Source organism: Sciurus vulgaris, assembly GCF_902686455.1.
Source record: "Sciurus vulgaris genome assembly, chromosome: 6".
NCBI lineage: Eukaryota > Metazoa > Chordata > Mammalia > Rodentia > Sciuridae > Sciurus > Sciurus vulgaris.
Genome location: NC_136466.1, coordinates 77,544,233 through 77,570,639, shown reverse-complemented (window position 1 = coordinate 77,570,639; position 26,407 = coordinate 77,544,233). Strand labels below are relative to the sequence as shown.

The 26,407-nt window shown below is 33.9% G+C and overlaps 1 protein-coding gene across 6 annotated transcripts in view; it reads left to right on the top strand.

Moving 5' to 3' along the window:
• FER (FER tyrosine kinase) overlaps positions 1-26,407 on the top strand; it is a 513,195-nt gene that overhangs the window by 338,570 nt on the left and 148,218 nt on the right. For 5 of the 6 annotated variants that reach the window (XM_079143515.1, XM_079143514.1, XM_079143517.1 and 2 more), the window contains 3 exons: positions 15,703-15,759; positions 21,447-21,562; positions 23,917-24,011. In XM_079143515.1, coding sequence (XP_078999641.1) covers positions 15,703-15,759; positions 21,447-21,562; positions 23,917-24,011 — 268 coding nt within the window. Of the gene's footprint in view, positions 1-15,702; positions 15,760-21,446; positions 21,563-23,916; positions 24,012-26,407 lie in introns of those variants that run through there. The other variant, XR_013764376.1, reaches the window with a different exon arrangement.

Here is a 26,407-nt window from a genome sequence, read left to right as displayed (position 1 = left end):
TTGGAAATTTCATGATGTTCTGCTGTGGAAAATGGTGCTAAGTTTGTATTAACTGTTAAAGGGGCATTCTGACTCTGTACATTGCTTTCTTTTTATTTTGGAATTCTTAAGTAAAACATGAAAAATATCATAATAAATAATTCATGTTTTCTTGTATAATTATTACTTTTTCTAAAAGCATGTGATTTATAAACCCAAAGATTTATCACATTCATAAATATAATTTTATTGTAAGACTAAATTCCATCATTTCTAAGAAATGAATTTAGAATATTGAATGTTTTAGGGCAGATTTTATGTTATTGGCAACTTGTAAGTGTCTCAAATATTTAAACAATTCATTGTTTAAAAATGAATTACCACTAGATGATTTTTTTAAATGAAAGAATGAAATGGTTTTCTAACATAATTTGTGATTCCGATTTTTAAAAATGTCATATGTCATCTATATAGAAGTTGTTTTCAAATGAATTTTAATGGAATTTTTTTAGTCATTTTATGCTGATAGTATCAAGTTTATTTTAAAGAATATGAACTTTTCATAGTCTTACTGCTAGAGTATGTTGGAGTACTTGCATCTTCCAATAATGAACCTCTGTTAAATAATGAGGGTACATTCCAGATGCACAGTTACATGTCAGAAACTTCATAATTAAAGGTAATAAAAGTGTGTGTGTATATATGTGTGTGTGTACACATACACACACACACACACACACATACTGATATATACTGATATACTGCAAAATAATTCATCAGTTCAGGGTGAGTTCAGTTTTAAAAAAGCAGAAAACCTCACACTAAACATTAAATTAAAACTTTCAAATCCAAATGTTACTATCAATGAATTAGTTATTTTGTTTAGCTTACCTAACGTGTGGCAGTTCTTTAACTATTAGAATTATCCATTGCTTCTTTCCTAATTAAAGTAGATATAACTGATATTACCTTTGAAGTTCAAACAAATTTCTCCCTAGGTTCAGTGAATAGTTTGACTCTACATAGGTATGTACGTCGAGAGTGTACATACCTTGGTGTACAGGTAGAATAAAAAGGATTGATTTGGTGAGGACAAAAGATCTGGAGAAAAGGGATTGATTAGAATTCAACATCCTCAGGAAGACCAGTCTGTGTGAATGGCAAAGGGCTGCAGCAGATGTTGTCAGTGCACTACTCACATCCTTCTGTTTTTCCCTGTATTCTGGTCAACTTCTAATTGTGGGAACCGTCCTCTTTGACTGTTTTTCCACTAAACCACAGAAGGCTAACCATGCCTGCCATAAGCACTGCTGGGCCGGGATAGGGGTAGGTGCTGGGGGACATAGCTGTTGGTAGAGCCCTTGCCTAGCATGTGTGAGACCATTGGTTCAATCCCTGGTAGTATTGGTTGTGGCATGTGGAGACTGCCAGCAGTGAACTTTCCTAGAGTCATCAACTAATGATATTCAGGAGCTACCACATGGCCATTAGATAGGCTAATTCTGGGGCACAGGGCTAGTCTCTTTTTCCAGAGTTTGTCATATCCAGGTTGATGACTTAATAGCTTGCCCTTTTTTCTTTTTTTAACCTTTATTTGGTATATTTATTATATAATTATTTACAGTTATTTAGTTTTTAATGAGCATGTATTTTTCTTTATTGGCTGGGAAGGCACTGGAAAATGAGATTGATCAAGTTGTTATATGCATGTATGAATATGGCATAATGAATCTCAGTATTATATATAATTATAATGTACCAATTAAAAAAGAAACTGAGCCAAAGATTCTTTCAGACCTTAATTAACCAACTGCCTTTTAAGAACCAAAAAGATATTCAGGCAGTCCCAGAGATGTCAGCAGAAGTCTTTCCTAGTTCAGCTAGTGATAAATCAATTGTCTGTACTTGAGTTCTCTCTTGTTTCTTGATTTATATTTTACTGATTTTTGCTATTTTCATTATTTACTTCCACTACCTTTGAGTTTACTTTGCTCTTATTTTTCATAGATTCTGAAGGTAAAAGTTCAGTATTATTAATTTGAGACCTCTTTTGATCTCTGACATGCAGTGGAATTCCTTTTAAACATTATTTTTCCCATATCCAACAGATTTTGATATATTTCCATTTTTTGTTCAGTTAAAAATGTTTCCTAACTTCCCATGATTTTCTCTGTGATTTCCAAGAAGTATATTGCTTAATTTCCAAGTACCTTTGTTTGAAAGATTTTCTCAACTTGTATGTTTCCAGATTGTTTTTTGTTACTGTCAGAAAAGATGACTTTAATTTGTATGACTTTAATCTTTTAAATTTGTTAAAGTTTGTTTTATGACCCAGGGTATGGTTTAACTTGGTGTGTTTACCTTGTACACTTCCAAAAAGTATATGTTATGCTTTTGTTGAGTGGAGTGTTCTTTGTCAGTTTGATTCTCTTGGTCAATGGTGTTATTTAGTTTTTTTTTAACATCCTTCATGAATTTCACACTACTATGAATTACAGAGAAGGCAGTATTGATGTCTCTAACTAATTGTGAAAATTTATTTTAATTGTTTCCTTCCTTTTGAAGTATTTGACAGGAAATAGATATTTAGAATTTTTATGCTTTCTTGGTGAATTTCCCTTTTTATTTCCTCTTTATCCATAGTAATTTTCCTGACTCTTTTGTCTATCTTGTATCACATTGAAATAGTTGTTCCAGCTTTCTTATGATATATGTTTGCATTGTTTGTGTATTTCCATCCTTTACTTTAAAAAAATTCATAGCTATATAGTTGAAGTTAGTTTCTTTAAACAGCATATAGTTGACTCATTTTAAAATTTATTCTTAAAATCTCTGCATTTTAAATGGTATATTTAGACAATTTATTTTTATTAGCAGATTGTAGTTATACATAATATTGGGAATAATTTTGATATAATCGTGTAAGCATGGAATTTTTACTCCTCTTAAGTCCCTAGTACTTCAACTTTTCCTCTTCCCTCCCACTATTTCTTTTCCTCTTCTGTGTTGGTCTTCCTTCTACTTATTTATACCTAAAAAAAATAAAAATAGTGCTTTACAGATGTACATAGGTGAAATTCACTTTGGTATATTCTTTCTTTTAATTATTATTTTTAGATATGCATGAGAGTATATTTAGACATTTACACAAACATGGAGTATATCTTATTCTAATTGTACATGATGTGAAGATTCATTGTGTGTATCCATATATGTACAGAAGAAAGTTGTGTTTGATTCATTCTACTGCCTTTCCTAGTCCACTCCCTCTCCCTTCCCTTCATTCCCCTTTGTCTAATCCACTGAATTTCTTCCCACCCCTCTACTTTGTTATGTGTTAGCATCCACATATCAGAACGTTTGACCTTTGTTTTTTTGAGATTGGCTTATGTCACTTAGTAGGATAGTCTCCAGATCCGTTCATTCACTGGCAAATGTCATAAAGTCATTCTTTTTAATGGCTGAGTAATATTCCATTGTGTGTATATACCATATTTTCTTTATCCATCTGTTGAAGGGCACCTAGGGTGGTTCCATAACTTAGCTACTATGACTTGAGCTGCTGGAAACATCATTGTTATGTCACTGAAGTGTGCTCATTTTAACTACTTTGTATATATACTGAGGAGTGGTATAACAAGGTCAAATGGTAGTTTCATTCCTAGTTTTTTGAGGAATCTCCATACTGCTTTCCAGAGTGGTCGAACCAATTTGCACTCACACTCTGGTATATTTGTATATGTACACAGCATAATTTGGTCAATTTCATTTCATCACTGCTCTTTTTCCTGTCTCTCCTGCCTACCCTCAGTCCCTTCCTCTTTCATTTGATGCGATTCCTCTGCTTTTTCCCCTTATTTTTGTCTAGCTTTGGCATATCAGAGAAAACATTCGACCCTTAATGTTCTGAGTCTGGCTTATTTCACTTAGCATGATGCTCTCCAGTTCCATCTATTTACCAGTAAATGACATGATCTCATTCTTTATGGCCAAGTAAAATTCCATTGAGTATGTATGTATATACCATATTTTATTTTTCCGTCCATCTGTTGACAGGCACCTGGGTGGTTCCATAATTTTGCCACTGTGAATTGCACTGCTATAAACATTAATGTACCTGTGTCACTATAGTATGCTGATTTTAGTTCTTTAGGATAAATACCAAGGAGTGGGATAGCTGGGTATTATGATAGTTCATGTCTGTTTTTTTTTTTTTTTTTTTTTTTTTAAGGACTCTCTATACTGTTTTCCAGAGCAGTTGTGCTTATTTACAGTCCCACTGACACTGTATGAATGCGCCTCCCCCCCACCATGTCCTTCCTAGCATTCACTACTATTTGTATTCTTGATGATTGTCATTCTGACTGCAGTGAAATGAAATCTCATTGTGGTTTTGATTTACATTTCTCTGATTGCTAAGGATGTTAAACTCCTTTTCATATATTTGACCATTTGCATTTCTTTTGAGAAGTGTCTGTTTAATTCATTTGCCCATTTATTGGTTTGTTTGAGATTTTTGTTTGATAAGTTTTTTTTTTTTTTAATTCTGGATATTAATCTCCTATCTGAAAGGCAGGTGGCAAAGATCTTATCCTATTCTGTATGCTCTCTCTTCACAGATATTGTTTCTTTTGCTGTGCAGAAGTTTTTTAATTTGATTTCATTCCACTCATTAATTTGTGGTTTTGTTTTTTGAGCTTTAGGGGTCTTGTTAAGGAAGTTGGTGCCTGTGCCAATGTTGGAGTTCGACTGTTTTCTCCTAGGAGTCACAGAATTTCTGGTCTAATTCCTAGGTCTTTGTGTTTTACTTTCAGTTGACTTTTGTGCAGGGTGACCAATTGGGATCTAGTTTCATTCTTCATATGGATATCCAGTTTTTCCACAACTGTTTCTTAAAAGGATATCTTTTCTTCATACAGTTTTGGCACTTTAGTCGAGAATCAGATGTCTGTCTCTGTGTGGATTTGACTGTCTTTTATTCTTTCTCATTGGTCTTCATGTCTGTTTCGATACCAAGGCCATGCTGTTTTTTATTACTGTAACTCTGTAGTTTAAGATCTTGTTGTGATACTGTAGCATCACTCTTCTTGCTCAGGATGGCTTTGGCCATTTTCCAAATGAATTTTAGGACTTTTTTTGGTGGTGTTTTTTTTCCCCCTGTGGAGAATGTCATTGGTATTTTGATGGGGATTGCATTCAATCTGTAATACTTTTGGTAGTATGTATGTCTATTTTTACAATGCTAATTCTGTCTATCCAAGAACTTGGGTGGTCTTTCCATCTTCAGTTTTTTTCAGTTTCTTTCTTAGTGTGGTATAGTTTTCATCGTATAGAGCTTTCACCATCTTGGTTAGATTTATTCCCAAGTATTTTATTTTTATTTTTTGAGATTATCAAGAATGGGATTGTTTTCCTAATTTTGTTCTCAGCAGGTTGATTATTGGAGTATAATAAAGTGATTGTGTCCTGCTACTTTGTTGAATTTATCAGCTGTAAAAGTCTTCTGGTGGAGGCCTATTTTGATGTTGTTTGTGATCATATCATCAGCAAACAGATAATTTGACTTCTTTTCATATTCCTTTTCTTTTAATTTCCTTCTCTTGTCTGATAACCTTGGCTGGAGTTTCAAGAATTATGTTGATTAAGAGTAAGAGTGGACATCTTCGTTTTGTTCCTGATCTTAGAGGACATGATTTCATATTTTCTCCATTCAGTATGATATTAGCTTTACATTTGTCATGTATAGCCTTTACAATATTAATGTTAAGTTCCTTCTATTCATAGTTTTCCAGTGTTTTTAACACATATGTGTGCTTGATTTTGTCAAATGCTTTTTCTTCATCTGTTGATGATATGATTATTTTCTTAACTTCATTTATGTAGTAAATTGTATATATTGATTTGGATTTATTGAACCAACTTGCATCTGTGGGCTTCATCCTGGATTAATCATGTACTATCTTCTTAATGTGTTTTTGAATGTATTTTGTCAATATTTTATTAGGGGTTTTTGTATCTTTGTTCATTATGGATATTGTTCTGAGGTTTGCTTTCCTTGATGTGTGAAGTTTGCTTTCCTTGGTGTGTCTTCAGTTTTGTTATCAGGATGATACTGGCTTAATAGAATTAATTTGTTGGTGTTTCCCTTTGTATTTCATAGGATAATTTGGATCGCATTAGTTCCTTAAAGGTCTGGTAGTACTTGACGGAAAATCCATCTGGTCCTGGGCTTTTCTTTTATTGGAAGGCTTTTAATTTTTTTTGGTCTCATTACTTGAAATTGGTCTGTTAAAGTTTTCTATATTGTCCTGTTTCAATTTAGATAGGTCATGTGTGTCCAGAAATTTGCCAATATCTTCTAGTTTATTGAACTATAAATTTATGAAATAATTTCAATTATTGCCCAGATTTCAGAAATGCCCGGTGTTATTTCCTCTTTCATCTCTAATTTTGTTAATTTGGGTCTTCTAAGTTTGGCTAAGGTTTTATCAATCTTTCTTGGGAGGTGGCGGGTACTGGGGATTTTACTGAGAGGCACTCCACCAATGAGCCACATCCCCAGCCTTCCTCTGTGTTTTATTTAGTGACAGGGTCTCACTGACTTGCTTAGCACCTCGCTTTTGATGAGGCTGGTTTTGAACTCTAGATCTTCCTGTCTCAGCCTCCTGAGCTGCTGGGATTACAGTCATGCTGCCACTGTACCTGGCCCTATTGATCTTCTTTGTTTCAAAGAACTAACTCTCTGTTGCATTGATCCTTTGTATTTTTTTATGTTCAATTTTACTATTTTTGGCTCAGTTCTTCTGTCTTCTGATTTTGAAATTTTTTCCCCCTAAGACCTTTAGGTATAACATTATATTATTTGGGATCTCTCTCTCTCTCTCTCTCTCTCTCTCTCTCTCTCCCTCTCCCCCTCTTCTTCTCCCTCTCCCTTTCTCTCTCTCTCTCTCTCCCTCTTTTAATGTAGGAACTCAATTCTGTAAACTTTCCTCTTATAGCTGCCTTAAAATTGTATAGAGATTTTGACATTTTGTTTCTGTTATTTGTTCCTAAGACTTTTTTTTTTTTTTTTAATTTCCTGATCTTTTCTGTGACCCATTCCACAAACAAAAATGTATTTAATCTCCAGGTATTAAAGTGTTTTGTTAATTTCTAATTTTATTCTGTTATAATCTGGTAGGATATAAGGGATTATCTCTTTTTTTTTTTTTTTTTTTCTGAAATATGTTTTTTGTCCTAAAATAGAATCTATTTTAGAGAACGTTCCATGTACCAATGAAAAGAGAGTGAATTCACTTGTGGATGAAATATTCTATAGATGTCTGTTAGATCCATTTGATTAATATAGTGTTTTTTTCTTTTTTTTTTTTTAGTTTTGAAAAGTCTTAGTTTATGTCAGGATGACGTATGTAATGATGAGAAAAGTGTGTTGACATCACCCAGCATTATTTATTGTATTGTGGTTTGTTCGATTCTTAATATAAAAGGATTTGTTTTATGTATGTAGGTGCACCAATGTTTGTGGCATAGTTAAAATCATTACATTTTCTTATTGGATGATTCTGTTAACCAGTATAAAGTGACCTTGAATCTGATTAATTTTGACTTGAAGTCAACTTTCTTATGAGTCCAACTTTCCCTGCTTATTTATGGCTACCATTTGCTTGTTATCTTTTCCTGTTCTTTGACCTTCAGTCTGTTGATGTCTTTGCCTTAAGGTGAACTCTTGTAAACATCATGTAGTGTGTAGTGTTGGGTCTTGTCTTTTAATTCATTCTGCCATTTTTTTTTTTTTTTTTGATTGTAGAGTTAAGGTCATTCACATATAATGTTATTATATAGACATGATTTTTATTTCCTTCCATATTTATTTTGTTGTAATGCTTAGTTCAAGCTTGATTCTCCTTTAATTACTTTTTGAAATTCATCTCTGTCCTGTCTCTCATTTTTCTTTTTCTTCTGCATGAAATATTTCATTGAGTATATTTTGTAATGCAGGCTAAATGACTATGGATTCTTTCAATTTCTGCTTTCATGGAAGAGTTTTGTCTTTAATTCTGAAGATCAGTTGTGCTGGGTATAGTAATCTAGGTTGCAATCCATTTTCTTTTAGAATTTGGTATGTATTATTCCAAGGTCTCTTTGCTTTTAGGATCTGAGTTGAGAAATCAACCCTAAATTAGCTTATCTGTTGAAGTGACCTGCTGTTTTTCTCTTGCAGCTTTTAAAATACTATCCTATTCAGTATATTAATCTTGTTAATTAGAATGCACTTGCAGAGGATCATTTTTATCTTACCTATTTGGGGTGCCAAATGCCTCTTGTAGTTGGATTTCCATCTCATTCCTAAGGTTTAGAATTTTTTCTGATATTTCATTGAAAAATTCTGCATAACTTTAGTTTGTATTTCGATGTCTTCTTCTATACCAATGATTCTCAGATTTTGGGCCTTTAATGTTATCCCGATTTCTTGAATATTCTGGTCATGGTCTCTTAACATCTTCATTTTGTTTTCAAGATTATATATGCTGTCTTTGCCTAAGAACCTGCCTTCCAAATTGGTCTAATCTATTGGCGATGCTTTCCACTGAATTTTTAATTTGATTTGTTGAGTCATTTCCAGGATTTATGTCTAGTTCTACTTTTGAATCTATCTTGATTAAAATTATCTTTCACTTCTGTATTTACTCATTTTCTGTATTTTCAAATTTTATTCCTTACATCTTTTAGCTTATTGAACATTTTAGCAATGAACTTTCTAAGTTCTTTCTCTGAAATTTCCTCCACAGTGGTATCAACAGGATCAGTTGTTGAAGTGTTGTGAATTGAATATGGGGTACCTTCTTCTCTTGTTTTTTCATATTGTTTATATGTCTAACCAGTTACTGGGGTGATTATCACTCTAGTTTTCTACAAGGGACTAATCAATAAGCTTTTTCCTCTTAAGCACCCTGGGTAGAGCATATATCCAGATATTGACACTTTCATTCGACATATGTCCTCTATTTTTCCTGGTATCATCACCACTTTGAGAGAAGACACTAAACCCTATTAACTATAATCACTTCAGAGCAAAGCTGTGTACTAATTAATCTTGGGAGAAACAAAAAGTTTCTGAAAATGTTCTCTATAGTTTCTTTAATCTAGGTGTGTAAAATTGTAGTAATTTTCTCTCTGATCAATTATTCTTTTACTTTTTCCTTTCTGGGCTGTGGAGGGGTAAGATCTTATTTACTATCTTTCCTCTTAAGGCAGCATATTTTAGTTGCAAAATGAAAGTTCAAAAGGTTTGGTCTACCACTGTTGTTTGAACTTGCACAAGTGATTTAGTTTCTGAGATACTAAGGAAGTATATATCCAGGTTCACTGGTCCAGAAGTTATCTGGCTAGTCTGTGACCTTGACCATGGGATCATGCCCACCCAATGCCTGTGCTGATTCTGGGCCCAGGGTTGACCACAGGACTACAGGGAACCAATCCTCCCTTCTCACTTCTCTGTTACTCCTTCCTCCTCTTTTTTGGTATTCTTTTCCTCAGTCTATGCCTGCCACTACCAGATGCTGGTACCCAGAGTAGTCCAGCTCCAGCCTGCCAAACCAGTGGAATTGGAACTAGACAGCTGTGGCTGGAGGGCTGACTAGGTCCTACATCAAGATTGTGCCCTTAGGGGTAGCAACCCCGCCCTCCCATAGATGGCAGTGATGCCCTCCCCCTCCCTCCCTTCAAACCTATAGGCAACTATGGGGCGGGGGCCAAACCAGGGGTGTGATAGCAGTGATGCTTAGGGTAATTATTGATACATTTGAATTGAGAACTGCCATTTTATTTGTTCCCCCTAAGTTTATACAACCTTTAGTATTATTTAAACCCTCCTTACTATTCCATTTAATTTTTTTCCATATTACCTGTTATAACACTTTTATATATTATCCAGTGATTGCTCTTGGAATATGAATATATAATTTATATAATTTTAACAATTTCCTAAGAATATTGTACCACTGCAAATGGAAAGTAGAAATGTTACCACTGCATAAAACTGTATACCTTCCCCTCTGTTGTACTTTTCCTGTGTATTCAATCTATGTCAATTAGAATACCCATCAGACAATGTTGTAATTTCTCCTTTCAGCTAATAGGAAGTATTTTAAAACCCAAGAATATAAAAATCTATATACTCAGGTATATATCTTTTTTGTTATTCCTGTATTTCTGGTATTTTCTTTCAGTATCATTTCCTATCTAAAGACAGTCTTTATTATTTTAAATTAAGCCTATTGTAAATAAATTTGTATCTTTATTTTATCTTTATTCCTGAAGCATATTATCTTGGATATAGAAATTCAGGTTGACAACCAGTTTTTTTAATACTTTAAAAAAACGTTGTTTAACTTCTTGCCCCCATGGGTTCTGACAAATCCCTGACACTCCAGTTATTGTATTCCTGAAATAATGGACCATTTCCTTTAGCTACTTTTAAGATTTTTTTTCTTTACCTTTGCTTTTTAACCAATGTGGTTCTTTTGTCTAGTCATTGATTTTTGTTGTTGTTGTTGTTTTCCTGCATTGTACTTATTCTTCTTTCATTCTCATTTTGATGATACAAATATTGGACCTGTTGATATTGTCCCACAAAATCTTGAATTTTTTTTCACTCTTCTGTAGCTTGTATTACATAGTTTTCATTGGTCTATGGATTCATTCATCTGTTTTCTTTTAATTTGTTCTAATTAGTTATACATGACATCAGAATGCATTTTGACTCATCGTACACAAATGGAGTACAACTTTTCATTTCTCTGGTTGTATAGGATGCATAGTTACACCATTTGCACAATAATATATGCACATAGAATAATAATGTCTGTCTCATTCCACCATCTTCCAGCCCCTCACTCTTCTCTGCCCAGTCCAAAGTTCCTCCATTCTGCCCTTCCCCCCCATTATGGATGAGTATCCATTTATCAGAGACAACATTTGGCCTTTGGTGTTTTGGAATTGTCTTATTTCACTTAGCATGAAACTCTCAAACTCCATCCATTTACCTGCAAATGCCATAATTTCATTCCTCTGTAAGGTTGAGTAATATTCCATTGTGCATATATACCACAGTTTCTTTATCCATTTATTTATTGAAGGGCATCTAGGTTGGTTCCACAATCTAGGTATTGTGAATTGAGCTGCTATAAACATTGATGTAGCTTCATCACTGTAGTATGCCGATATTAAGTCCTTTGGGTATAGGCCAAGGAGTGGGATAGCTGGGTCAAATGGTGGTTCCATTCCAAGTTTTCTGAGGAATATCTGTACTGCTTTCCATAGTGGTTGCACCAATTTGCAGTCCTACCAGCAATGTATGAGTGTACCTTTTTCCCCACATCCTTGCCAACACTTATTGTTGCTTGTGTTCTTGATAACAGCCATTCTAATTGGAGTGAGATGAAATCTCAGTGTAGTTTTAATTTGCATTTATCTAATTGCTAGAAATGTTGGCCATTTTTCATATATTTTTTCAATCAATTGTATATCTCCTACAAAGTGCCTGTTCAGTTCCTTTGCCTATTTATTGATTGGATTATTGTTATTATTGTTTGTTGTTAAGTTTTTGAATTCTTTATATAACCTGGAGATTAGTACTCTATCTGAGGTGCAGGTGGTAAAGATTTTCTCCCATTCTGTTGGTTCTCTTCAGGTTGTTTCCTTTGCTGGTTGCTACCTATTTATTGGTTCTTGATTTTACTTTTTGTACCTTAGGAGACTTGTTCAGGAAGTAGTTTCCTAAGCTTACATGATGAAGATTTGGGCCTGCTTTTTCTTCTATTCAGTACAGGATCTCTGGTATAATTCCTAGGTTCTTGATCCATTTTGGTTTAAGTTTTGTGCAGGGTGAGAGATAGGGATTTTCAAAAAAATTTGTATACTTTTTTTAGTTTTTGATGGACCTTGATTTTATTCATTTATTTATATGCAATGCTCACACATACTGGCAAGCCCTCTACCACTGAGCTACAACCCCAGCCCAAGAGAAAGGGATTTAATTTCATTTTGCTACATATGGATTTCCAGTTTCCCCAGTACCATTTGTTGAAGAGGCTATCTTTCTCCAATGTTTTTGGTGCCTTTGTCTAGTATGAGATAACTGTATTTATGTGGGTTTGTCTCTGCGTCCTCTATTCTGTACCATTGGTCTACCTATTTTGGTGCCAATACCATGCTGTTTTTGTTACTGTTGATCCATAGTATAGTTTAAGGTCTGGTATTGTGATGCCTTTTGCTTCACTCTTCTGGCTAAGGATTACTTTGGCTATTTTGGGTCTCTTATTTTTCCAAATGAATTTCATGATCAGTTTTTCTATGTCTATGAGAACGTTGGGCTTTTAATAGGAATTGCAATAAATCTGTGTAACCGTTTTGATAGTATGACCATTTCGACAGTATTCTGCCTAGCCAAAAACAAGGGGGATCTAGAATTCAATTTTTGTATGTTTCAGCCTTTTGACTATCGCTTTTATAATCAGCATGTTTACTTAAAGGTGAAAGTCATCAACAGTCCTTGACCCTTTAAAAAAAATTATCACTAGCCCTTATTATTTTTACAAATGAGTTTCTTTGTTTCAGTTTCCTACATGCATAGAAGCATTGAACATTGACTATATCCTCCTTCTCCTTGGTTACCCTTTAACTTGGATTTTTTTTTTTTTTTTTTCTTTGCGGTGCTAGGGATCGAACCCAAGGACTTTGTGCTTGCAAGGCAAGCACTCTACCAACTGAGCTATCTCCCCGGCCGGATTCTTTTCTTAAACTTAACCTCCCTGTTGTTCACTATTTCAGTAGCTCTTCAGTTTCATCAAACCGGTTTTGAGGATTTTGTCCTGGTTTTCTCAGTGGTTTACAATGGAAAGATTGGTCTAAGCCACTTAGTTGTCAAAAGTGAAAGATCTCCCCAAAATTCAAAATACCTCCCCTGTATGCCAGACTACATTCTTTGAGTGACATTTGGCAATATATGGAGGTGGGATAGCATTAGACCAAAAAATGCTACTGAACACAAAGGACTTTGTTTTTCATTAAAAACATTATGGACATATAATTTATACACAGTATAATTTCACAGATATTTTTAGGTGTATAAGTCAATGAAATATCAAGGAATTAAGGGGTAGGGGTAGCTCAGTGGTAGAGCATGTGCTGGTCTTAGGTTTAATCCCCAGAACTCCCCCCCTCCAAAATGACCATTTCTACAACCCCTCAAAGTTTCTTTTTCCTCTTTATAATCTGTCCTTCTCAACCCCTGACCCAGGCAAACATTGCTTTGATTTCTAACATTACAGTTATCCTTCTCTAGAATTGTATATAAATGGAATAATTATGTATGTAGAATATGCCTGGATTTATTAGCCCAGAAAAATGTTTTGCAAATGCTCTTTTGTTACTTATATATGTTGTAAGTTCCTTTTTATTGTTTAGTAGTATTTATTCAGTTATAAGGTAGGCGTATGTTTAATTTTATAAGAAACTTTCAAATAGTTTTCAAGTGTTGGTACCTTTTTGCATCCTTACTAACAACATATGACAACTCCAGTTGCTCCACATTCTCACAATTTCCTAGTATTACTAATCTTTTTAATCGTAGTATTTGGGCTGGTAGGTAGCTCAGTGGTAGAGCACTTTGTATGGCATGCATGGAGCCCTGAGATCCATCCCCAGCAAGACAAATGCACAATATTAATTTTAGTATATTAATGGGTGTGAAATGCTTCCACTGCTACTTATATTTGTATGCTGCTGATGACTAGCAATGTTCAGAATGTTTTTGTGTGCCCACTGGCTATTTATCCATCTTTTGTTAATTTTTTTCACATAATTTCTTAAAACTTGGTTATACTACTGATAAAAGTTTCTATATATTCTGCAAACAGATATCATGTCAGATATAAGTATTGAAAAAATATTCTCTCAAAATATACTTTTTTGGGGGAGGGGGTAAGGCAAGGATGGATTATGCAGAGGAAAATGAGGCGGGGAGAGGGGACAGGATGAAGGAAAGATAATGGAATGAGACAACATCATTACCCTATGTACATGTATAATTACACAAATCGTGTGACTACTTCATGTACAACCAGAGAAATGAAAGTTGTACCCCATTTGTGTACAATGAATCAAAAAATAACTTTTAAAAATGTAGTTTGCTGCTTTTTTTGTATGGAGGGTACTGGGGTTTGAACCCAGGGGACACTTTACCACTGAGCCACATCCCCAGACTTTTTTTTTTTTTTTTTGAGATATGCTCTTGCTAAGTTGCTTAGGGCCTTGCTAAGTTGCTGACATTGACCTTGAAGTTGAGATCCTCCTGCCTCAGCCTCCCCAGTCACTAGGATTTATAGCCATACCTTTTCATTTTTTAAATGATGCCTTTGGAATAACAAATGTTAGTAATTTTGATGAATTCTAATTTGCTTTTCTTTTATAGTGAGTTCTTTTTATGCCTAAGAAATATTTGCTTACTCAATTGGTTGTAAAGATATTCTCATGTTTTTCCTAAGACCTTTATAGGTTTAACTTAATGTTTAGTTTGAAAGACTATACATGTAAACTTCCATTTTAAACCCAGTGTTGTCCCTTTTGTTGACTTGTCTGTCAGAGGATGACAGTTAAGTGCTACTTGATGCTCAGAAGGAAAAGAACTTCAAATGGCTGTCCAGGACATTTTAAGCCATAGTTTTGGTAGATGTTTAATTACTTGTCATAATGCATAATATAAATCATAGTTATTTCTTTCTATTTATAATATGGGAAAACTACACTCTAATATTTAAAAAATAAATAAATAAATAAAAACTAAACCAGAAACAAAACATTTCACTTTGACCGCCTCTTCTTCCCCTTCTTCCTACTCCACTTTTGTTGTTGTTGTTCTTCCGTTCTTTCCATTCTCCTATTTCCTTGCTTCATTTCTTTTTTTTCCCTCCTTTGAAAATAGAACACTGCTTTTCTAAGATTAAGGTATAGTGTGGTTTAATAGATAAGACTTTTTACCTACTAAAATATTCCCTAAGTAGTAATTGGCTCTTGAGATCAGATAATGGGATGCTTTTCTATAACAGAATACTTGCATCACTGATGTTGTATATCCTAATGATATAGCAATTGATGTGTGTTGCTTCATTATGCCACAGGAAATTACTTGGGAAAGATACGGGACTTCATGCAGTGCCATAGAAAGCTGTAACTCATGGCTTACTTATATATTTTTTTAAATTCCTAGTAATATGGTTGTATAGAAAAATAATTCTCTAAGATTAAGTAAGAATTGGAAATTTTACATTGTAAAATTAAACTCCCTCGTGTACTTATGACACAGCTTTTTTTGAAAAGAGAATTATAGCTTAGACAAAACTTCATGTTAGGTGGAAAGCATATGTTATTAAAGTTACAGGGATACTATCCTTTTGATGTCCGAAATTTCTGAGGGAAGTTGGTTGCAATGTAGATTTAATACTATTAAAATATTTTAACACTATTATATAGCAACATTCCTTAAATCTGTTTTACAGCATCTCGAGGTTATAACTTCTTAGTGTACTGTTGATTGAATGGGATGAATGAAATATCCCTTTTGGTCCATTTTCCACTGCTTCAGACATATCCTGCAGGACACATACTGTTACTTGAACTAAGTGACAATAATGAATGTTCTTTTTATTTTATTTTTCACTGTAGGATAAGAAATGGATACTCAATCATGAAGATGTCACATTGGGAGAATTACTGGGCAAGGTATGTAAACAGCTGAGCTAAATACCAAAAAAGTCTTTATATTTACAGTGAACACTTGAGATTGGTTTTTCTTCAGTTTTTCCTATATTCTAGCACAAGGCAGGCACATTGCACCTAAATCTGCAAGAACAGTAATATAACACCTGTAGTAAACACTATGATGTTCACTGAAAGACATGTGTAACTCTTTGAAAGACTGATGGATGATTTTCTGTCTTTTAAAAATAGTATATGTATGTTTTCCCCTGGAAGGACCAAAGCATAATGATTTTATTACTGTATAATAAAACCAAAACTACTGAGCTGAGATTTGAAAAGAAACTATTAGGGAATAAAAGTTTAAAACAAACACCTAATCTTATTTTGTTTGTGGTTATATGTAATGTAGTTCAGAAAAAGTAAGGTTCTGCTTCTTGGGATTTTAGGATTTGTTCATAACATTGGACATGTTATTTTATTTTAAAAATAACATGGACAAGATACAAGTTTCAACAGACTCATTTTTAATTGGTTCTTATAGTGGTCAGAGGGCAGTTCCACATAGTGAAGTTCCTTTTCTTCAAATCTAGTTGGAAATCTTTTCTAACTCAGAAGCCATGATAAATTATATTATGTCTAATAATAAAAATGGACATTGGATAGTTAATTAAATATACTGAAAATTTATTAATTTATAATGGAGTGCTGATGGATAAAGATTAATTTGTCAGCGTCTTAATTAGGAGTGTTTCCATATGAAAGGTTGAGAAGAGTTTATGGTGTGCCATGAAAAAGAGTATAAAATCCAGTTATTTTGGTAAACTATCATATATGATTTATTAGTGATCAGTACTAGACTTAGTTCAAACTAAGCATTTTAGATAAATAATAAATAATTGCCCGCTGCTTTTTTATTCACATGTAAACTTGATGAATTTACTGCCCACCCCTGCTTTTTTATATCTCTGATGTATTTTGAATGTAAATCCTTGTTGGAAATCTACTTTGCAGGATTTTTATAAAATTTGATTGGAAACATCAAATTGTGGTTAGAAATCATATTTGTATTGACTACTAATACACTTATATTTTAAGTTCTAGAGAACCTCAAGTTAAAAGAAAATAAAAGTAAAGTTTATTTACTCTGATGCTCTCCTAATTCCTAAGGAAACGTTCCTTTCTTCTATTGCCATAGGTAACTCAATAGTAGTGATTGGGACAAAGAATTTTATCAAGAAATGAATTTCCATAAAAATATAATTAAGTAATAAATTTTAAAACTAAAGTACTTATGAAAAAGAATGTTTGAGGACAGATTTTTCAGTACTAAAGAAAAATATTGTCAGTTAAAGAAAAACAGTTCACTTGTTTTTAGTTGTAAAGTGTGATTTATCAGGAAGAATTTAGTTGCTTAGTAAAGTTATTTCAAGGAATAGTTTTCTTGATGACTAGAAAACATCATGTCAGTCTCTCTAAATCCAATCAATTTTTATTTTTTATTTAGGTACCAGCGATTGTATCCAGGGGTGCTCAACCTCTGAGCCACATTCCTAGTTCTTGTCATTTTTTATTTTGAGACAGGGTCTCCCTAAGTTGCTTAGGGTGTTGCTAAGTTGCTGAGGCTGGTTTTGAACTCGCAATCCTCCTGCCTCAGTATCCCAAGCCACTGAGATTACTGGCAAGCACCACCACGCCTGGCCAAATTTCATCAATTGTAATAACACTAATACTTAAAGACACACTGTATAGCTTCACTTCATCTAATATTTTTTAATATGAGAGCATGATTTTTCATGTATTTTCACTACCTTTCCCTTTCCCCACCTCAAGAACTTCTGTTTGGTTCAGAAAATCCTCCATGATGATAGATTCCTCATGGCCCAGTTATTTTGCAAAACCTTATCTCTTGACCCGCAGGGTTAAGTTCCAACCTATGAATTTTGGTGGAATACTTAAATTCAAACCATAACACTAAGTTCATGGAGAGTTATTGTTTTTTCTAAGGTGTTTCCGCCCCCCACCCCTCAGTGCTATGAAACTTAATACCTTGTGCTGTATGCCCAGCTGCACATAAGAGTATTATCATTTAGGCATTCACATTCATGTGCTGATTTATTGTTTTCTTTTGGTGCATGATAATTATATGTAATACTGAAATTCATTATGTATTTCAGTGTTCACAGCAGCACAATTCACATTAGCCCTTTTAAGGGACCAGCCTAGGTATCCATTAGAGGATGAATGGATAAAGAAAATATGGCATAATCACAATGGAGTTTTATTTAGTCATGAAGAAGAATGAAGTTGTTATTTTCTGGCAAATGAATGAAACTGGAGAAAATCATGCTACCTTAAATAAGCCAAATGCAAAGTCAGAACTTGAATGTCTTCTCATGTGGAAGAGAAAGGGGACGACTGGGGGAGAAAAGAAATTTAAAAAGGGATCTCATGAAAAGAGAAGGAAGACTATTATAGAGTAGAAGGGGTTGGAGATGGAGGAGCAAGGAAAGCAGTTTAGGTATAACTAAGCAAGCATAATAGGGAAATCTGAGGTGATAATGGTGTAGATCTTTAGGACCTTATAAACCAGTGTAACAATTTGGCTCTGATCACAAGTGAAGTTGTGAGATAGTAGGCAATTTTGTGTGGAGAAATGTGGTGTGACCTTTTTTTTTTTTAATAATTTACTTATTTTCATTCATTGTAAACAAATGGGGTACAACTTGTTTCTCTGGTTGTACATGAAGTAGAGTTATACCATTTGTGTAATCATACATGTACAAAGGGTAATTGATGTTTGTCTCATTCTGTTATTTTTCCTTCCCCTCACCCCTCCCACCCCTCTTTTTCCTCTAAACAATCCATCCTTCCTCCATTCTTGCCTCCCTCCCACCCCTCATTATGTATCACCATCCACTTATCCGAGAGATCATTCGTCCTTTGGTTTTTGTGATTGGCTTTTCCCACTTAGCATGATATTCTCCAATTTCATCCATTTGCCTGCAAATGCCATAGTTTTATTATTCTTTATGGCTGAGTAATATTCCATTGTGTGTATACACACACACACACACACACACACACACCCCACAGTTTCTTTATTCATTCATCAATTGAAGGGTATGTAAGTTGGTTCCACAATCTAGCTATTGTGAATTGAGCAGCTATGAACATTGATGTGGCTGCATCACTGTAGTATGCTGATTTTAAGTCCTTTGGGTATAGGCCGAGGAATGGGATAGCTGGGTCAAACGGTGGTTCCATTACAAGTTTTCTGAGGAATCTCCACACTGCTTTCCAGAGTGGATGCACTAATTTACAGTCCCACCAGCAATGTATGAGTGTATCTTTTCCCCCATATCCTCTCCAACACCTATTGTTGCTTGTATTCTTGATAATCGCCATTCTAAGGGTAGTTTTGGTTTGCATTTCTCTTATTACTAGAGGTGTTGAACATTTTTTCATATCCGTTGATTGCTTGTAGATCTTCTGTGAAGTGTCTGCTCATTTCCTTAGCTCATTTGTCCATTGGGTTCTTTGTATTCTTGGTGTAGAGTTTTTTGAGTTCTTTATAGATTCTGGAGATTAGTGCTCTATCTGAAGCATGTGTGGCAAAGATTTTCTCCCACTCTATAGGCTCTCTCTTCACATTGCTGATAGTATCCTTTGCTGAGGATACTAGTTTGAACCTATCTCAATTATTGATTCCTGCTTTTATTTCTTGTGCTTTGGGAGTCATGTTAAGGAAGTCTGATCCTAAGCTGACATGATGAAGATTTGTACCTACTTTTTCTTCTATAAGGTGCAGGGTCTCTGGTCTGATTCCAAGGTCCTTGATCCATTTTGAGTTGAGTTTTGTGCAGGATGAGAGAAAAGGGTTTAGTTTCATTCTGCTGCATATAGATTTCCAGTTTTCCCGGCATCATTTGTTGAACAGGCTGTCTTTTCTCCATTGTATATTTTAGGCACTTTTGTCTAGTATGAGAAAATTATTTATTTGGGTTTGTGTCTGTGTCCTCTCTTCTGTACCATTGATCTACCTGTCTATTTTGGTGCCAATACCAGTGGCATGACCTTTTTAAAAAGGTCACTGTTAAAACTAGACTGAGTTTGAAAGTTAGGAGGCAGTTGTACATAACTTAGTAGAAGATGATGCTAGAAAAGGGTGGTGACTGGGAGTGATGAGAAGTGGTGAGTTCTAGATACATTTGAATATTTATCTATATAATTGAATATCTGTGTGAGGATTAAGAGAAATGTCAGTTTAAGTGCCTCAAGCTTCAGACAAAAGTGAACATCAGGTGTGTCAAAGGTTTGACTGTGTCAAAGGTACAAATATCATAGTTGTTGATATATAGTTGATATTTAGAATTGTAAGATTAGGTTGGGAGAGTAGCTCACTGGTAGAGTACTTGCCTAGCATTTGTCAGGCCTGGATTTGATCCTCTGCAAAGCAAAATAAATAAATGTGAAATTGAGGCAAACATAGAATTATATGGGGATAGCAGAGAAGGTATTCCTTAGAGGACAAAGGGAAGTTCATAATCATTTGGTGGTTTTCGGGTGAGGAACAGGATCCTATTAGAAGAAGGTAAAGGGAATGATCAAAGGGTAGACTGAAGATATGTTGGTAATATACTATGAATTCCAGATGACACAGTGGAAGTTGGCTATAGAAGAGAAGGAAGGATTAAATGGAAGTGTGTAAAATCTGATGATAGGGAGGAGGAAGTAAAAATTCACCCAGGACCATGATCTTATGATGATTGATATAAACAAAAAGTATAGTGAGACTTGTCCCCATGGATCTAAGGCTGAAAGTAGAGATGAAGTTTTGTCCATTTCATGGTAGACAGTAATGGCTGTCCTATGAAGCTGTCCGGGTAACATTTGTCAGATGAATGTTTACATTTTTTCAAATGCTCAGTGGGGATCAAGACCTGTTATGTAAAGCAGAAACCATTAGAAGAATACAAAGGGAAAATGGGGAGATGAGTGTTAAGGAACAGGACACACACTATAGGGAAGATCAAGAAAGTCTTCATGAAGGAGAAAGTATAGGAAATAGACTTAAAGCTGAGGTGGCATTTTCTAATTGGAGGTGGGGGTTTTCCATAGATGGTAAAAATAAATTAAAACCATGGCACATGTTCTGTGATGACTAAACTCAAATAAGTTTAGAATACATATAACATTGGGGGGCTATACTGTGCAGTTAGAGGCTAAGAAAGTAATGGTAATTGAAGGATGGATATTAAGCAAGGTAGTAGTAGAATCAAAGTTTTCTCTAGCAAAGATTAGCCTGGCAGTGCTATGGTACATGGATTGGAGGAGTGAGTGATTTAAGATGAGACCAGTTTAGATGAGAAGATTGAGATCCTGAATAAGGGTAATCTTTGTGAAATGAAAGGAGGAAAACGAAAAGTGTTGTCAAGTCAGGAACTGAGTGCTTACATAGAGAATGACAGTTCTAGTAACTGAAGAAAGTAGTTTAGCCAGGAAGAATCTTTGGATGATAAGTTTTAGACATGTTGAATTATAACAGCTTTAGAATCATTCAGATAAGTAGAGGCCTAACAGTAAGAATGTATACTGATATAGTCTCAGTTCTTTGTGATTAACTCAAACTGTCTCATTGCATGTTTTCCTTATATTTAGCAAAGATTTACATGCTGTCATACATCTCAAACAATGATTTCTGTTTTCAGGGAAATTTTGGTGAAGTATATAAGGGCACATTAAAGGATAAAACTAATGTTGCTGTTAAAACATGTAAAGAAGATCTTCCTCAGGAATTGAAAATAAAATTTTTACAAGAAGCCAAGTGAGTTCTCTAAAGTAATATAAATATGCATTTTTAATTCACTATAATGTATTTATTCATCACAATGTATTTATAATCAAAATGTAAGTTTGAAGACATCTTATATTGTGATTTGCTGAAGTAGATATAAGCACTTTCAGAACGCTCTTAAGTAAGCACTTTTATAATGAGGAAGCAAAGTTGTTTTTTGAGGTAGACTGTATGTCAATAGGCAATCATAGCAATACAGTTACTTAAAAGCAGTGAGTATTCTATATGTCCTTAAATACTGCAGTATTTTTGCTTTTATAATACATTGACCTACATATGTTTACATGTAATGTGATTATCCTTAGAAAAAGCATTATTGGAACTTGGGTTTTGGCTCAGTGGTAGAGTGCTTGCCTAGCATGTATGAGGCACTGGGTTTGATTCTCAGCACTGCATATAAATATAAAATATAGTCCATTGAAAACTAAAAATTTTTTTAAAAATTACTTTATCAAATGATTAAGATATTTATATGTACATTTAGATATGGAATTATATATCCTATTCTCCTTGGATATTATTGAGTTGATTCTCTTTTACCAGTTACTAACTTTCTTTTCGGAGAATCTCAAATTTCCTTTTCAGTCTAGTGTTTGGCATTTGTTCAAAAATGTATATATTGTTTCTACTTTATTGTCTCTTTTTTTTTTCTGTGAGCTAAAGTTTAATATTTCACCTTGCCATCCCTGTATTACAAATAGTTAAAACTGTTCTTTTAGTGGCAAAACCCAGTATATACTACAAAACACAAAACCAACAGGTAACTGACGGAGTAAACTAGACAGACATATGGATGAGAGATAATGAAATGATGAATGGATGATGGGAAGGGAGGATACATGGATCCATAGATTTTTGTGGTGTTAGAATAAAGAGTAGATGACAAGGAGAAAACTGAGTCTCATCATGTGGATCATTTTGATGTACATTTTTCCATTTATTATCTAAAAATGAATGTTCCTGGCAACAGATAAAAATAGTGGGATACATTTATTAAGTATTATCTATAGAATAAAGTTGGAGAACTTTTTCTTACATATTTTTCAGAATTTCCAATAAAATATAAGTTAAAAGCCAAGCTCTCATAATTGAAATTCATAGTCTCATTATTTCATGGCTATTCACAGGTATTCTTAAGGCTATGTTTTAACATTTTCCAAAAAATTAAATTTGTTTCCAATGTAATTGTTTTGTTGCACAGTGAAGAGCTTAATTTCTTCTTTTAAAGTAAAATTAGAAATTTTTTTGTTAAAAATGAAAAGTTTGTTCATTCAAGCTTCTGAGTGTTTTTTAATAGGTTCTAAATATATTTAGATATCTAATATTATCAGAGTTCATACTGGACGTTTTTTGCAATTTCTTTACTAAGCAGCTTCCAACCTAAGAAAAGACAATTCAGATTAAAGTCAAACATTCTTGAAACTTTCCTTTTAATTTCTAGTAGAAAGTGTGATCTCAAAGTTATTGGCTAAATTTTTCCTCTATCTCTAGAATTCTTTGTAATCTTTTTATTTGTAAATCATTACATTTTAAGTCTAAAATATTTTTAGTGTTTTTCCTGATCTAACCATATACATATAAAACATATATTTTTTTCTTTCTCCAAAGTTCTTTCATTCTAGGTAAGAATACAGCAGTTTTCAAATAAGAGCAAATTTAAAACTGTCAGTGGATAAAATTTGAGCATAAAAGATGTAATTGGGGCAGACAGGCTTCTGAGCAAATCGAACTCATTTTTAGATCATACTTGGAATCCCGTGGATGAGCCTATGCTATTTTATAATCTTTGATGAAGTTTTGTCTTTACCAAATTAACTCTATTCTGCTTCAGCCTTAGTATGTTACTTGGTTGTTTTTTAAAATTTTGCCAAATTCATCAACTTTTTTGTCTTACCATTTATAATTGATCATGATAAGAAAGCACTTAAATATTATAAAGTCTAATGATCTCTGTAGCATTTACCAGTATGAGATGATTTTTTTGTGGTGGTGCTAAAACCAGACACATTGAAGGAAGTTCTACATCTTTTGAACAAACTAGATTATTCCTATTTAACATAATTGATACTCATTAAGAGTAGACAATTTTTAAGTGAATATTTAATTGAATTAAGGAAAATTGACCCACTTCTATATTTTGTTAATATTTGAGTACTTGTTTATGTACATCCCATTTATCATAATTGGGGGTTATATTTATATTTTAAAAATTGAATTAGGATTAAAACAATTCTATTTGTGCACATCATTTAAAAATAATAAAGTATTGATGACAAAGGAATTCATTTGTATTCAAATAACAATTGTTCTTTTCTTTCATCCAGAATTCTCAAGCAATATGATCATCCCAATATTGTCAAACTCATAGGAGTTTGCACACAAAGACAACCTGTCTACATCATTATGGAACTGGTTCCAGGTAATGTGATTTGAGAGGCTTGCAGAATGACATTTCAGTGTTATGTTTTATTACTTTTTTATGTTCAGTCTCTGATTTCTCCTTGTAAAGTTTCCAAGGATTTTGTCTAACATTTTCCCTATAACAAAGAGCTTGTACATATACTCAGTGTTTTATAGGCTATTACACTTTGCTGTTTTCTGAAAATGTCAGCCAACTTTTTTTTTTTGAGACAGATTTATTACAGTGTAGTTACACATGGAATCCAGTTATGTTTATGTGTAAAAAGCTGTTTAGAAAAAAAAAAAAGTCTACTTAGTGTGACTTTTTAACAGTGATGGCACTTATATTTAATTCTTATATATCATTTTCCAAGTACATCTCCACATACCCTCTTTTGATTGTGTAATAATCTCATGGTTCTGTAGGTCACTTATGAACTGTGAACTTCTTTGACATGTAGACAAACAGAAATGGGAGCTATTTGGTAATCTTGTATTTTTGGTGACCTTCAGTGCCTCCAGGTCTTTTGGTTAACATGACAAGGACAGCCTCAAACTGAGATTGTGTTTTTAGGTTTTTCTCATTATCTACTTTCTGCTGTAGAAAATACAATCAGAGGTAAAATTTGATCTTGATAAGGTGTCTTTAGCCCCCTTGCTCTTCTCGACCAGCAACAAGGGAAGGGAGCACACCCCAACAAGGCCACACGGGGAAAGGTAGGGCCGACTGACAGCCCGCACCCAGCCCTCCAGGTGGAGGACAGTCGGACACATCAAGGAGACCAGTCACAGCAGGAACTAGTTTATTGAGGAAGTCACACAACTTTCATGTAGGGTGAAGGCTAGGCGGGAACCAATCAGCTTAAATGTCAGCAAGGCACGGCGGTTCATGCAGGCGAGAGTCTCATAGAACTATAGGGCAAGCAGAGCTGATCACGTTCGTGGAACTGTTATTAACCAATCCCTGAGGGTGGTCCGATTTATCATCATTGACTATTGAAACCACCTTTGAGGCCTTGATCTTGCTCACCCACCAGGGAGTAAAAAGTCAGCCTGAGTGAGTTAACGTGTCATTAGTCCCAACAATAAGGTTTATAAGTACAATATTTAATCACTGAAACAGATTTGCCATTTTCAGTTTTACCTGTAACAATTATTCATTTTGAAAAAAACATTTAAAGGAATATGAAAAACTATTTGTCATTTCCATTAAAATACATTAAATAAAACTAGTAATAGAACTTGCCCATTAAATGCTGTGTACATAATTGTTCCAGTATTTAGGATTATTGGTCCCATTTTTATCATACTTTATTTGCTGTTGGAATATTCACAATATTACTATATAACTATGAATACACAGATCATTATCTTTATCTTCATCAAGATGGCATCGTTGGAATGGTTTGTGCTACTTAGGATCTGTATCTTAATGCAAGTTTCACTATTGTGAAAAAGTGAAAAGATTCAGCATAAAATTTTAAGAACAGTGAATAGTGTATAATTAAAATAGGATATGAATGTTTTACATACATATTAACATTCATATAGGTGCAAACAAGGCCCCTGGTTAAAAAGCAATGCCATTGAGAAGTGAGGGGGAAAAACTTGACAAGGCAAGGTGAGTGGTCTTATGGATACTTAGAGGAGCATGGATTCAAGTTCCAGATGACAAGTTTAAATTAAATAAAACAACAAGATAGTTTTGTATGAAATCCAGGCAAGTGTTTATTCAGACACTGACAAGTGACCTCTATTGATATTTCTTTATTTTAAAATGTAATGAAAGGTAGAAAATGAAAAATTAAAGCCTTTCACTCAACAATCTACTTATATTACAAAACTTGTTGGCTATTACAGATTTTTAAAATTTTTCCAGAAAGACGTTTAATATAGTTATCTTGATTTTATGAAATCCTTTAAATAATCCTTTAAATTAAATTATAAGAAAAATCATTCTATAACACTATCAGATCTTGCTTTTTTCTCTGATTAATACAACTTGGGTTGGTTTTAATGTTTTGTTATCCATGTACTACTTCTCCCTTTTACTGGTTATAGTGTATTCCATTTTGTGTATTTATATAATTTGTACAACCTATCATTTATTTAAGGATTTGGTAGTTTTATTTTTAACAAACAATGATAAATAATTCTGGACTCATAAGAATCATTTGGAAGGAGGGGAAAAATAGTAAAGGAGTTAGAGCCAAACTTACATTTTGATTTAAAGTAAATGTAGTAGCTGTCTATTGCTGGATGACTAATTATCACTGTCTAGAAGCTTAAAGCAACATCCATTTGTGACCCCACAGTAGTGTGGGTGAGAAGTCGAGGCAGAGCTGGATGCAGTGGCTCACACCTGTAATCCCACAATTCAGGTGGTTGAGGCAGGAAAATTGCAAGATCAAGGCC